The sequence below is a fragment of the Nansenia antarctica genome (assembly GCF_963989245.1).
Source record: "Nansenia antarctica genome assembly, chromosome: 1".
Classification (NCBI taxonomy): Eukaryota; Metazoa; Chordata; class Actinopteri; order Argentiniformes; family Microstomatidae; genus Nansenia; species Nansenia antarctica.
Genome location: NC_137674.1, coordinates 52,009,373 through 52,024,372, shown reverse-complemented (window position 1 = coordinate 52,024,372; position 15,000 = coordinate 52,009,373). Strand labels below are relative to the sequence as shown.

The 15,000-nt window shown below is 49.9% G+C and overlaps 1 protein-coding gene across 1 annotated transcript in view; it reads left to right on the top strand.

The window, feature by feature from the left end:
- Positions 1-15,000, top strand: part of heatr5a (HEAT repeat containing 5a) — a gene marked incomplete at its 5' end in the record, with an annotated part of 66,224 nt that overhangs the window by 2,934 nt on the left and 48,290 nt on the right. Inside the window, 10 exons of the mRNA XM_080545471.1 lie at positions 838-987; positions 1,840-2,011; positions 2,457-2,614; positions 6,975-7,224; positions 7,769-7,924; positions 9,141-9,391; positions 9,755-9,866; positions 10,476-10,628; positions 12,336-12,435; positions 14,123-14,232. Of these exons, the coding sequence (XP_080401597.1) occupies positions 838-987; positions 1,840-2,011; positions 2,457-2,614; positions 6,975-7,224; positions 7,769-7,924; positions 9,141-9,391; positions 9,755-9,866; positions 10,476-10,628; positions 12,336-12,435; positions 14,123-14,232 (1,612 nt within the window). The remainder of the gene's footprint in view (positions 1-837; positions 988-1,839; positions 2,012-2,456; positions 2,615-6,974; positions 7,225-7,768; positions 7,925-9,140; positions 9,392-9,754; positions 9,867-10,475; positions 10,629-12,335; positions 12,436-14,122; positions 14,233-15,000) is intronic.

Genomic DNA, 15,000 nt, shown 5'->3' with positions numbered 1-15,000 from the left:
GGATGAAGATGATCATAGTGATGATGATGATAATGATAGTGATGATGATGATAATGATAGTGATGATGATGATCATAGTGATGATGATGATCATAGTGATGATGATGATGAAGAAGATAATCATAGTGATGATGATGATGATGATGATGATAATCATAGTGATGATGATGAAGAAGATAATCATAGTGATGATGATGATGAAGATAATGATAGTGATGATTATGATGAAGATAATCATAGTGATGATGAGGATGATGATGAAGATAATGATAGTGATGATGATGATGATGAAGATAATCATAGTGATGATGATGAAGATAATCATAGTGATGATGATGAAGATAATCATAGTGATGATGATGAAGATAATCATAGTGATGATGATGAAGATAATCATAGTGATGATGATGATGAAGATAATCATAGTGATGATGATGATGAAGATAATCATAGTGATGAGGATGATGATGAAGATAATCATAGTGATGATGAAGATAATGAAGATAATGATAGTGATGATGAAGATAATCATAGTGATGATGATGAAGGTAATCATAGTGATGATGATGATGATGAAGATAATGATAGTGATGATGATGAAGATAATGATAGTGCTGATGATAATGATAGTGATGATGAGTGACAATGACAGTGATGATGATGATGATGATGATAGTGATAATGACAATGAAGATAATGATAGTGATGATGATGAAGATAATGATAGTGATGATGATAATGATAGTGATGATGAGTGACAATGACAGTGATGATGATGATGATGATAGTGATAATGACAGTGATGATGATGATGGTAATGCTGAAGGTGTCCCCCAGTCCCAGGGCAGGTATGAGATCATGCTGAGCGTGGAGAAGGTGTTGCGGGGCCTGGGGGGCAGTGCTGTCCCCTGCCACAGGGACGTGTACAAGGCCACGCGTGTGTGTCTGACGGACCGCTCCATGGCTGTACGCTGTGCTGCTGCCAAGGTGGGTGGACTCCTGTCCTCCCTTCATCCCCCTCATCTCCTCTCCTCTCCTCTCCTCCCTTCATCCCCCTCTTCTCCTCTCCTCTCCTCCATTCATTCATCCCTCTCCTCTCCTGTCCTCCCTTCATCCCACTCCTCTCCTCTCCTCTCCTGTCCTCCCTTCATCCCCCTCCTCTCCTCTCCTCTCCTCCCTTCATCCCCCTCCTCTCCTCTCCTCTCCTCCCCTCCCTTCATCACCCTCCTCTCCTCCTCTCCTCTCCTCTCCTCTCCTCTCATTCCTTCCCTTCATCCCCTCCTCTCCTCTCCTCTCATTCCTTCCCTTCATCCCCCTCCCCTCCTCTCCTCTCCTCTCCTCTCCTCTCCTCTCCTCTCCTCTCCTCTCCTCTCATTCCTTCCCTTCATCCCCCTCCTCTCCTCTCCTCTCATTCCTTCACTTCATCCCCCTCCTCTCCTCTCCTCTCCCCTCTCTTCTTCAGTAAATCAATCTAGCTGCTCTATTTTTGGATGGTTCTCCAGGCCAAGATGATGTTGCCAAGATTATCTCTGTTAAAGATGCAGTCTAAGCGTGCTTTGTGTCTGGGGAACCAGCTCCAAATAGTCTAGGCTTTGATCATTCAGATCAGCTCATTTAGTGACATATTCTTAATATATCTGTGTGCTGTATGTGTGCTGTTTGTGTGCGTGATGTGTGTGCGTGTTGTGTGTTTGATGCGTGTGTGTGATTGTGTTCACGTGTTGTGTGTGTGTGTGTGATTGTGTGCGTGTTATGTGTGTGTTGTGTGTGTGTGTGTGATGTGATGTGTGTGTGTGATGTGTGTGTGTGGTGTGTGTGATGTGTGTGTGTGTGGCCCAGTGTCTGTTGGAGCTCCAGAGAGAGGCTGTGTTCCTGTGGACCACGGAGCTGGAGAACGTAGCCACCCTCTGCTTCCGGGCCTTCGAGGGCTCCAGCTACGAGGTCCGCGTGGCTGTGTCCAAGCTGCTGGGCACCCTGCTGGCCACGGCCCTGGAGCCCCCGCAGCCCCCTGGTAGGTCACATGACCCGCTGGGTCCTAGCGAGGTTAGCGTTAGCTGGCTAGCTCAGATCATGTTAAACAGTGACGTCCCTCTGTGGTGCAGGCTCTTCAACCTCTCCGCCTTCTCTCCTGTGTCTGGTCTTCTTAACCCGTCTTCTTCATTGTCTTTGTCTCTCCCTTCTCTCCCCCATGTACCCCCCCCCCCCCACCCCTCTCCCCCATGTCCGTGTCCCCACCCCCACCCCTCTCCCCCATGTCCGTGTCCCCACCCCCACCCCTCTCCCCCATGTCCATGTGTCTATCTCTCCCCACCCCTCTCCCCCATGTCCATGTGTCTGTCCCTCCCCACCCCTCTCCCCCATGTCCATGTGTCTGTCCCTCCCCACCCCTCTCCCCCATGTCCATGTGTCTGTCTCTCCCCACCCCTCTCTCCCATGTCCATGTCCCCCCCCCCCAGCTCCCAGACAGGCGTGGAGGTGCAGCTCGTTGGAGGAGGTGATGGACCTGTTGACGGGGGGGTTTCTGAGGGGGGGGGCGGGCTTCCTCCGGGCCAGCGGGGACATGCTGAAGGGAACCAGCTCAGTCAGCAAGGACATCCGCATCGGCATCACCCAGGTCTGTCTGTCTGTCTGTCTGTCTGTCATCACCCAGGTGTGTCTCTGTCTGTCTGTCTGTACAGACAGTTAGGATTGACTGGTTGTACAGTCTAAATGTAAGGGGTCTCCTATGGTTGTCTAGTGGTGATGTTAGGATTGACTTTGTGTACAGTCTAAATAGAATAGAATAGAATAGAATAGAATAGAATAGACTTTATTGTCGTTGTACAGTTGCCTATACAATGAAATTGTAGTGGCTCTTCTGAAGGTGCAAAAAACTGAAAACATATTCACAAACATATACACATATAACATATCACAAATATTACACACTAGACAATTAAAAAGCAAAAATGCTATAAAACAAGCTAAGAGACAATGAGGTCCGTGGTGTCAAGTGCAAATAAAGACAACAATCTTAAGAAAATAACTATAAAAGCAAGCTAAAAGACATGAGGTCAGTGGCGTTATAATACTGTAAAAATATATAAATGTATAAATAGGCACTTAGAATAGAGTTATTGCACATTTCTATTGCACTTTTTCCCCTGAAGATAAACATTTATGAACATGTCTTATGTCTATTGTTCAGTGTTCTGATGGTCCATGGGTAGAAACTGTTGGACAGCCTGTTTGTTCTAGCCTTTATGCTCCTGTACCTCAAATGTAAGGGGTATCCTATGGTTGTCTAGTGGTGATGTTAGGATTGACTGTGTGTACAGTCTAAATGTAAGGGGTATCCTATGGTTGTCTAGTGGTGATGTTAGGATTGACTGTGTGTACAGTCTAAATGTAAGGGGTATCCTATGGTTGTCTAGTGGTGATGTTAGGATTGACTGTGTGTACAGTCTAAATGTAAGGGGTATCCTATGGTTGTCTAGTGGTGATGTTAGGATTGACTGTGTGTACAGTCTAAATGTAAGGGGTATCCTATGGTTGTCTAGTGGTGATGTTAGGATTGACTGTGTGTACAGTCTAAATGTAAGGGGTATCCTATGGTTGTCTAGTGGTGATGTTAGGATTGACTGTGTGTACAGTCTAAATGTAAGGGGTATCCTATGGTTGTCTAGTGGTGATGTTAGGATTGACTGTGTGTACAGTCTAAATGTAAGGGGTATCCTATGGTTGTCTAGTGGTGATGTTAGGATTGACTGTGTGTACAGTCTAAATGTAAGGGGTATCCTATGGTTGTCTAGTGGTGATGTTAGGATTGACTGTGTGTACAGTCTAAATGTAAGGGGTATCCTATGGTTGTCTAGTGGTGATGTTAGGATTGACTGTGTGTACAGTCTAAATGTAAGGGGTATCCTATGGTTGTCTAGTGGTGATGTTAGGATTGACTGTGTACAGTCTAAATGTAAGGGGTATCCTATGGTTGTCTAGTGGTGATGTTAGGATTGACTGTGTGTACAGTCTAAATGTAAGGGGTATCCTATGGTTGTCTAGTGGTGATGTTAGGATTGACTGTGTGTACAGTCTAAATGTAAGGGGTATCCTATGGTTGTCTAGTGGTGATGTTAGGATTGACTGTGTGTACAGTCTAAATGTAAGGGGTATCCTATGGTTGTCTAGTGGTGATGTTAGGATTGACTGTGTGTACAGTAGGGGTGTAACGGATCACGGATAATCCGTGATCCGTTCGGACCGCCCTCCACGGTTCGGAACGCATGTGTACCGCGGATCAATAGCAAAACATTTTTTTTTTTTTTTTTTTTTTTCTTTCCTAACACCAGGGGAGCCACCCCTCCTAAATTTCGTTGTTTGGTACCTGTACTGTAGCAATGACAATAAAGACCATTCATTCATTCAAATGTAACCGGTAGAAAAACAATCATGTGCGCTTTATTCTCACTCTCTGCATGTGTACTGAGTTGACAACAACATTCATTCACTCATCTCTGTCCCAATTATATCACGTCATATCACCCGCTAAGCAGCCTGGGTGATTGTGTAAACACACAAAAAAAGTACTGTGTTACTTTGCAGCAGTGATGTTATATATATGTTGTTATATATATATATGTTGTTATATATAGATGTTATATATATATATATATGTGATATATATATATCAGTTTTGACATCTTGAATGTTGTTTTTTTGTTTCACACATTAAAAGTGGTGTTTTAACAGAATTCAAGGAAAATTTTGTTTTTATTTTAAAAAATATATGTTTTGTGTTGATCCGAAAAATGATCCGATCCGTGACTCAAAATCCGTGACACGATCCGATCCGTGAGTTAGGTGATCCGTTACACCCCTAGTGTACAGTCTAAATGTAAGGGATATCCTATGGTTGTCTAGTGGTGATGTTAGGATTGACTGTGTGTACAGTCTAAATGTAAGGGGTATCCTATGGTTGTCTAGTGGTGATGTTAGGATTGACTGTGTGTACAGTCTAAATGTAAGGGGTATCCTATGGTTGTCTAGTGGTGATGTTAGGATTGACTGTGTGTACAGTCTAAATGTCAGGGGTATGGTTTGTGGATGGTGGGGGGGGAGAGGATGGTACGGGGGCACGCGGGGGATATCCCTTATTTTTGGAAAAATATCCCTTATTTTCAAATCCCAATGTTGACAGGTATTGTGTGTGTGTGTGTGTGTGTGTCTGTCTGTCTGTCTGTCTGTCGTCACTCAAGTGTGTGTGTGTGTCTGTCTGTCGTCACTCAGGTGTGTGTGTGTGTGTGTGTGTGTGTGTGTGTGTGTGTGTGTCTGTCTGTCTGTCTGTCGTCACTCAGGTGTGTGTGTCTCTCTGCCTGTCTGTCTTTATTTATATAGCACAACTCATACATTGAATACAACTTACATAAAAACAATAGTTAATAAAAGACAACACAATAAAACAAGAGGTAGGAGATAAGAAATAGGAGTAAGTTGAGATCAGCATCAGATAGAAGCCAGGCTAACAGAAGGTGTGTTGTCAGCTGTCTGTTAAAGGTGTCACACACCAGCAGACTCAGTCTGGCTCAGAGAAGCCCAGTGTAACGGGGCGGGGGCAACCCTAAGCCCAACCACTACCCCTGCCTTCTAAGCGGATACTGTGGAGGAGCCAGCCAAAATCACCCAGACAATACCCAGAGACAGGAACAGTATAAATGGAAACTTTATTAGAATAAATACTAAAAGTTTGGAAAAAAGACTCTTTAAAAACAGCAATGTCCGATGAGATAGGATAGTCCGATAACTCTTGGCTGGGGCTCCGCCCAGGGTTGACTCCAGACTGTACCCGGTCGCCTATGGGGAGGTCCGGCGCGTCTCCACGACCCAGCGTGGCTCAAATCACTCAGCTGGGGACAGGAAAGAGTGGCTCAGCAGGTTGCACGAGCGACAGGCAACCGCACAGCCCACAGTCCATCAACTGGCTCTATGCTAGACAGTAGGGTTAGCCCTCAACCTCCAAAGTAAACAAACTAAATACACGACTGCCGATAAGACAGAAATAATAATCGAATGCAGAAAAAGAGCTTGCCACTAGCTCGTCGAAACACTACATTCAACCAAACAAAGGAAAACAAAATACGATTCACAAGGAAAATACTGGAGGGGCTAACTATATCTACGTTCGAGGCAAGCCAAGGGTCGGAACGCTCGTTCTGGCGACAGCTAATATTGATAAAATTCACTTAACGTTGGGAAGGGCGCTGGCTGCACCCTCCCAAGTTTCCCAACAGGCCTCTGATAATCACAACCCACAGTGCTCAGACACGGACAGCTCCGTTGGTGGCCAGTCGTCCCTCTGTCGGGACCACAGCTCGGCGCCTGGTGCGTATTCAGCTGTAGGAGAGACAAACACCTCACGTTACGGCGTGTCGCTGGCCACGGGAACCCACCGAGATATGCGTGAACGAGAGTATAGAGAAGGGGTACTTAGCTCTGGGAAGGGTGTTTTGCTTCACACCCTCCCGTATCCCCAATCAGGCGTTCTCTCGTTCTAACGTCGCGGGTCCCTCTGGTACTCGGCAGGTTTTCGTCTGGTGGTCGCTCTCTCGTCGTAACCCTTGTTCCCGAAACGCTCGTCTCCTACTGTTTGCTGGTGCCTTAAATAGAGAGTAAAGGGGAACAGTGCCACTCCCAGTCCCCAATCACTCCTAACCAGCACCAGGTGTGTATAGGAGAGGAGTAGGAACAGACATGGTGTGCTTCTACCACCAGGAGGGAAACAGAATACAAATAAAAAAGGTTCTGTGTGTGCACTAACCCAGGGTGGCGAAAGAGACAGCACATAAAACAATGACAGGTTATTTTCTTTGTCACCCCGTGACACCAGGGTAAGACTGATCCCCTGTTTATGACCCACGTTTGACCACCTCTCCTCCTCTCCTCCTCCTCCTCTCCTCCCCCTCTCCCCATCTCCTCTTCCTCCCCCCCCCCTCCTCCAGTCGTGCGTGGTGTTTGTGTCATGCCTGGGGGGTTCGTGGCTGGAGGCCCACTTCCCCCTGCTGCTGTCCCTGCTGATGGAGCTGGCGTCCCACGCACGGGTGACCCAGACGCCCGCCGACGCTGTGGTGTGCCGCCGCTGCGTGTCCTTCGTGCTGCGGGCGTCGCTGGGCGCCCTGCTGGGGGAGAAGGCCCAGATCGCCGCCGCCAAGGAGGTCTGCCAGGCCGTGGGCCGCCAGGAGAGAGCCGTGGGTGAGAGGAGGGGGGGGGGGTTCATATGAGGAGGGGGGGGTGGGCTGGTGGGCCGCCAGAAGAAAGCCGTGGGTGAGAGGAGGGGGGGGGGGGGGGGGGTGGGCTGGTGGAGGTATTTCATTCGATACCATTTCTTATTAACCAGGGGTGCCAACTAACTTGTCACCTTTCGGCGGGGATTGTGTGTGTGTGTGTGTGTGTGTGTGTGTGTGTGTGTGTGTGTGTGTGTGCGCGTGTGTGCGTGTGTGCGTGTGCGCGTGTGTGCGTGTGCGTGTGTGTGTGTGTGTATGTGTGTCTCATCCGAGTCACATGGTCCACGAGCTAACAACTTCCTGTCTGTAAAACTCTGCTGTTGAACCCCCCCCCCCCCAACGACGTGTGTGTTACAACCAGCCTCCCCCTCCCCTGGCTGACACACATATGATGGATGGTACATGATGTCATATATGTCTCATCTCTAACCATACACACCCCCCTCTCCTCCCCTCCCTCCTCCTTCCTCTCCCCCTCCTCCTCTCCCTCCCCCCCCCTCCTCCCTCCCCAGACGCGGCCCTGGCGGAGGGGAACGTGGAGACGAGGGGGCCCACTACAGACGTGGCGGCCAGCCAGCACGTCCTGGTTGTTGCCCTGGTGGAGCTGGGCAGCCTGCTGCAGGGCCTGGGCTCCACCGCCAGACCCCTCATCACTGACCCAGGCACAGGTGGGCCCTACACACACACACACACACACACACACGCACACACACACACACACACACACATAATGGATGAGATGAAGGCTGCACAGGCAGTTGAAAACTGGAGGGTGAGAGAGAGAGAGGGGGAGGGGGGGGAGAGAGGGGGAGGGGGAGAGAGTTAGTGATAGTAAATGTGAGAAGGAGAAGGAGGAAAGCAGCGGAGAGAGAGAAGGAAGGGGGCGGGGGGAGAGAGAGACGGAAGGTGGTGGGGGGAGAGAGAGACGGAAGGGGGCAGACACTGTGGAGATGAATGGGTCACTCTAAAGCCCAATTTATACTTCTGCATCGAATTTACGCCGTAGCCTACGCAAGGGCTCTCCCAATTTACAGTTCTGCATTGGCCGGTCTGCGTCGCGTTGGTCGGTGTACTCACGGCATAATATCGTTATTTTTTTTCTTATGCTTCTTGTAAAGAAAATGTCTATAATGCATTGAAATTACATTAAACTAAGATAGTACGATGGTTATCATAATTTTTCAAATCTTTATTAATAAGTAATTACAGAAAAAGTCAATGACATTTCTGTCATGGCTTCCGCATTTACGAGAGAGTCGGAATGTGACACTACCAAGCGGACCAATCACAGTTCTTATAGATAACTTTACATTAAATATGTCTTATCATCATCCGCTGTCAAACGCCACAGGTAATCATTTATTTCTAAATAAACAGGATTGTACACCTCGCTCCTTATGGAAAGGCTGTGCTTGACACTTCCATGGGGTGCTCCGTTGGAACGGTGTACTCATACATTTTTGGAGAGGTGCGGGCCTACGCAAGCTACGGCGTAGGCTACGCCATCGATTTTACGCAGAAGTATAAATTGGGCTTAACACCGCTAGGCTAGCTGTAAGCTAACACCGCTAGGCTAGCTGTAAGCTAACACCGCTAGGCTAGCTGTATGCTAACACCGCTAGGCTAGCTGTAAGCTAACACCGCTAGGCTAGCTGTATGCTAACACCGCTAGGCTAGCTGTAAGCTAACACCACTAGGCTAGCTGTATGCTAACACTTTTATGCTAGCCGATTTCTACCTGCACCAGCCTTCCACTGTCTGGTATTCATTTGATGTGTCTGTGTGTTGGTGTGTGTGTGTGTGTGTGGTGTGTGTGTGTGTGTGTGTGTGTGTGTGTGTGTATGTGTGTGTGTGTGTGTGTGTGTGTGTGCCCCCCCCCCTCAGCCCTGCTGGACACGGTCATCTCAGTCCTGCTCCACCCCAGTGTGTCGGCGCGTCTCGCCGCTGCGTGGTGCCTCCGCTGCGTTGCCGTGGCGACCCCCTCCCAGGCCGCCCTGCTGCTGGACCGCTGCGCCGAGCGCCTGGCCGCCCTCAAGTCCTGCCCCGAGGCCGTGGCCGGGTACAGCGGGGCTATCGCCGCCCTGCTGGGAGCCGTGCAACACTGCCCTCTGGGCCTGCCTCACACCAAGGGGAAGGTAGCTATGGCAACACTGCCCTCTGGGCCTGCCTCACACCAAGGGGAAGGTAGCTATGGCAACACTGCCCTCTGGGCCTGCCTCACACCAAGGGGAAGGTAGCTATGGCAACACTGCCCTCTGGGCCTGCCTCACACCAAGGGGAAGGTGAGACTGAGGTTGCCACATCCTCACCTCTGGAAGGTTCTCAGGGTTAGCGACAGAGAGCTAGCTGGAATCCCGCCCAAAAGGGGGTGTTAGCCAGGGACGGTGTGTGTGTGTGTGTGTGTGTGTGTGTGTGTGTGTGTGTGTGTGTGTGTGTGTGTGTATCTATCTACGTGGTGCTAGGCCTGGTGTGTGACAGACTGGTGTGTGTGTGTGTAGGTGGTGCTAGGCCTGGCTGAGGACCTGATCCGCTCCGCCACCCAGAACAGCCGCATCTCCATCCAACGCACCCAGGCTGGCTGGCTGCTGATCTCCGCTCTGATCACCCTGGGTACAACACACACACACACACACACACACACACTCACACACACACACTTAACCATTTGTATATTAAACAAAAGCTATTTTTAGATGTGAATCTCTGTCACACCTCGTTACTGATGTCTGTGTCGTCTTTCTGTCTGTCTCGCATGTCTGTTCTATCTGTCTGTCTGTCTGTCTGTCCGTCCGTCGATCTGTCTGTCTGTCTGTCTTGCCTGTCTGTCTTGCCTGTCTACCTGCCTGTCTGCCTGCCTGCCTGCCTGGCCGTCTGTGTGCCTGTCTGTCTGTGTGCCTGTCTGTCTGACTGTGTGTCTGTCTGTCTGACTGTGTGTCTGTCTGCCTGTCTGTGTGTGTGTGTCTGTCTGTCTGTCTGTCTGCCTGACTGTCTGTCTGTGCGCCTGTCTATCTATCTGTCTATCTGTCTGTCTATTTGTGTGCCTGTCTGTGTGCCTCTCTGTCTGCCTGCCTGTCTTTCTGTCTGTGTGTGTGTGTGTGTGTGTGTGTGTGTGTGTGTGTGCGCCCGTCTGTCTGTGTGTCTGTGTGTCTGTGTGTCTGTCTGTCTGTGTGTGTGTGTGTGTGTGTGTGTGTGTGTGTGTGTGTGTGTGTGTGTGTGCAGGTCCAGCCGTGGTGTCTCACCACCTCCCCAGGCTGCTGGTGTTGTGGCGCTGTGCCTTCCCTCCCTCCGTCAGAGAGCTGGACCTGGAGCTGCGCCGTGGGGACTCCTTCACCTGGCAGGTCACCCTGGAGGGCCGCTCTGGGGCGCTGTGTGGTGAGACACCATGTCACTCCTCTGTATACTCCTGATGTACACTCCTGATGTACACTCCTGATGTACACTCCTGATGTACACTCCTGATGTACACTCCTGATGTACACTCCTCTGTACACTCCTGATGTACACTCTTCTCTACACTCCTGATGTACACTCCTCTCTACACTCCTGATGTACACTCCTCTCTACACTCCTGATGTACACTCCTCTCTACACTCCTGATGTACACTCCTCTCTACACTCCTCTCTACACTCCTGATGTACACTCCTGATGTACACTCCTCTCTACACTCCTGATGTACACTCCTCTCTACACTCCTGATTTGAAGGAGTCCAGGGTGGGGGTGTTGCAGATCACTATGGGGAGAGAGTTCCAGGGGGTAGGTGCAGCAACGCTGAAGGCTCTGTCCCCAAAGGTCCGTAGGTTGGTTCGGGGGGTGGACAGCAGGCCCATGTCTGCGGACCGCAGGTTCCGGGAAGGGATATGTTGGGGTCAGTTAGGTACTGGGGGGCGCAGGCGTGGAGGGATTTGTAGGTGAGGAGGAGGATTTTGTAAGTGATGCGGGACTTGACCGGAAGCCAGTGGAGGTGAATGAGGGTGGGGGTCATGTGCTGCCAGGGCTTGGTGTGGGTGAGGACCCTGGCAGCTGAGTTCTGCACATACTGGAGCCTGTCCGGGGCTTTGCTGGGAACCCTGAACAGGACTCCATTGCAGTAATCCATACGGGAGGTGACGAAGGGTTAGGGTTAGGGTGACGATGACGGAGGATCTGGCCAATGGGGAGCATGTAAATGGTGAAGAGGAGGGGTCCGAGTACAGAGCCTTAAGGGACGCCTTGCTTGACTGGGGCTGGGGGGGAGCTTGAGCCGTTGATGGAGACAAACTGTTCCCTGTTTGAAAGGTATGATTTAAACCAGGAGAGAGCTGTACCAGTGACACCCAGGTGGGTGGAGAGGCGGTTGAGGAGGATGGTATGGGAGACAGTGTCAAAGGCCGCAGAGAGGTCCAGGAGGATAAGGATACTGAGGGTTTGGTTACCGGCACTTGCAATGGACGCAAACGAGACAAATTATAATCCCTTTTATATACATGATAATATAAAGCCATTGCTTTCCGAAGTATGTGTAGAGGTCCGCAAAATATTGCGCACATTTTAAGGCGGAGAGGAAAGAGGACTACTGTTGTGAGTGAAACTAACGTCAAACGTCATCAAAATGAGAAGACCGTCGCGTTGTCAATGACCTGCGAATCGGAATTACTAGGAAATATCCCACCTGTCCGTTTAGATCACAATCGAAATGGCAGATATCCGTTCGTATCAGATTTATTTCCACATGTGATTGAGGCCTGAATCGGATCTGAGAATATCACAGACGACCTCTGTAATTATTACAAATAACAAGAGGTCCCCAGATAATACTAGGGCTTTAGTTGACTACGGTATTCTGCATATTTTTTTTTTCTGCTTTATTTTTCTTTTCTTTTTTTACATGAATAACAAAGAACAAAAAAACAGACAGGTCATTGTGGGTATCGCATTCTTACATATGTCTTCAATAGTTTGCTTTGTGTCACAGGTTACTTTGTCCATTAGTCATAATAGATTCAGGGAATATCAGTATCACTCTCAGTCCATCTTGTCCTCAGGGGGAATCAATAAGGTTATTCTGCATCATTGTTGACATATTGGGTTCCTCCCCCAGCCATGAAGAGTCTGGTGGTCCACTGCAAGGATCTCCTCACGGACGATGTCATCAGCCGCCTCCTCACGCCATTGGCCGTGGCCGTGGCCCTGCTCACCAAGTGAGTCTCTGATTGGCTGGCCTCTGCTATAGAGGAACTCTGGGTCAATTATTTTCATACAGTACTTTTTTTTGCTTTGTTTTTGATGTTTTAATATCATCGGTATTATTAATGAATGAGAATCGAGTGGATCTATTCAGCGCTTTGCCACGATGTGCTCAGAGCCTTATAATGTATAATGTAGAAGTTGTAGAAGTTGTAGAAGTTGTGTATAAGTCACCTCCCTCATCCCCCATCACTACATGAGTGATTCCTGGCTCTGCCCAGAGGGCGACCGCCACCACTGCAGCTGAAAGTAGCGGCCGTGTTAAAGGTGATCAATAAACCTCCTGCTGTGCTGCCCAGACCCCCCTCTCCCCCCCTCTGTGGAGAGACCCCCCTCTCCCTCCTTCTGTGGAGAGACAAGACCCCCCTCTCCCTCCTTCTGTGGAGAGACAAGACCCCCCTCTCCCTCCTTCTGTGGAGAGACAAGACCCCCCTCTCCCCCCCTCTGTGGAGAGACAAAACCCCCCTCTGTGGAGAGACAAGACCCCCCTCTCCCCCCCTCTGTGGAGAGACAAGACCCCCCTCTCCCCCCCTCTGTGGAGAGACAAGACCCCCCTCTCCCTCCCTCTGTGGAGAGACAAGACCCCCCTCTCCCTCCCTCTGTGGAGAGACAAGACCCCCCTCTCCCCCCCTCTGTGGAGAGACAAGACCCCCCTGTCCCCCCCTCTGTGGAGAGACAAGACCCCCCTCTCCCCCCCTCTGTGGAGAGACAAGACCCCCCTCTCCCTCCCTCTGTGGAGAGACAAGACCCCCCTCTCCCTCCCTCTGTGGAGAGACCCTCCTCTCTCCCCCTCTGTGGAGGGACAAGACCCCCCTCTCCCTCCCTCTGTGGAGAGACAAGACCCCCCTCTCCCTCCCTCTGTGGAGAGACAAGACCCCCCTCTCCCCCCCTCTGTGGAGAGACAAGACTCCCCTGTCCCCCCCTCTGTGGAGAGACAAGACCCCCCTCTCCCCCCCTCTGTGGAGAGACAAGACCCCCCTCTCCCTCCCTCTGTGGAGAGACCCTCCTCTCCCTCCCTCTGTGGAGAGACAAGACCCCCCTCTCCCTCCCTCTGTGGAGAGACAAGACCCCCCTCTCCCCCCCTCTGTGGAGAGACAAGACCCCCCTCTCCCCCCCTCTGTGGAGAGACCCTCCTCTCCCTCCCTCTGTGGAGAGACAAGACCCCCCTCTCCCTCCCTCTGTGGAGAGACAAGACCCCCCTCTCCCCCCCTCTGTGGAGAGACAAGACCCCCCTCTCCCTCCCTCTGTGGAGAGACGGCCGGCCAAGGACACAGCTGGACTGACCCCTGTCTCCTTCTCAGAGGGCATATGCTGGTCCTGGTGTTGTTTGACTGTGAGACACAGATTATAATCTGGCTGTGTGTGTGTGTATGTGTATGTGTGTGTGTGTGTGTGTGTGTGTATGTGTATGTGTGTGTGTGTGTGTGTGTGTGTCTGTGTGCGTGTCTGTGTGCGTGTCTGTGTCTGTGTCTGTGTGTGTGTGTGTGTGTGTGTGTGTGTGTGTGTGTGTGCGTGCGTGTCTCTGTGTGCGTGTCTCTGTGTGTGTGTCTGCGTGTGTGTCTGTGTGCGTGTCTGTGCGTGTCTGTGCGTGTCTGTGTGCGTGTCTGTGTGTGTGTGTGTGTGTGTGTGTGTGTGTTGCAGGGTGCCTCTTCTGATCAAGTCGTACGGGAGCCAGATGAAGGCGTCCTCTGTGGTCTTCAGACTGAGGGTGTATGAGATCCTGGCTCTGCTGCCCCCCAAGACCTACGAAGGTGAGACAGGCCTCTGGCCAGCGTCACGGTGACCTCTGAACCCTTGTTAGCACGCTAACATGATCGCCTCCTCATGGTTGGTGTGTGCTAGGCCTATGGCCCCGTTCACACAGCCGTGCCTTTTTTACCTACTATAAGAGCCGCCTCGGGGTCAAATGACCATAGTCTTTACAATGGAAAGCTGCTATTTACACACAACGACCACTAGTTGGCCGTCTTGTGAATTAGCCTGCCACCTACACAGAAAAACTGCGAAAAAGCTTTATATTAGCTTGTCCTGATGAGATTTTGAAAATGTAAGGATACTGGGTGGTAGAACGCACATATCTTTTAAAATTTTTTATTTAACCTTTATTTATACAGGTAAAAAACACATTGAGCCCCAAGGGCTCATTTTCAAGTGTGACCTGTTCACAGGCATACAACATCCACCACAAACAAATACAATACAAAACCTGGCATACATAGTCTAAAACTAAACTAAAACTACATAGTCTAAAACTAAAACTAGTCTAAAACAGTCTAAGATAATCTAAAAACTTTCCGTCAATATAGTCTAAAACTAAACTAAAACTACATAGTCTAAAACTAAAACTAGTCTAAAACAGTCTAAAGCCCTGTCCGGACGGCATATAAATTACCTGAGGACCCCGGTAATATTTTTTTACCCTAGGACCCCAGTAATTTTAATGACCGATCCGGATGGAATAAAAGATCTCCATGCATGTTTGCGTTTCGGGTACAAGATGCCATTTATCCTCACAGAAG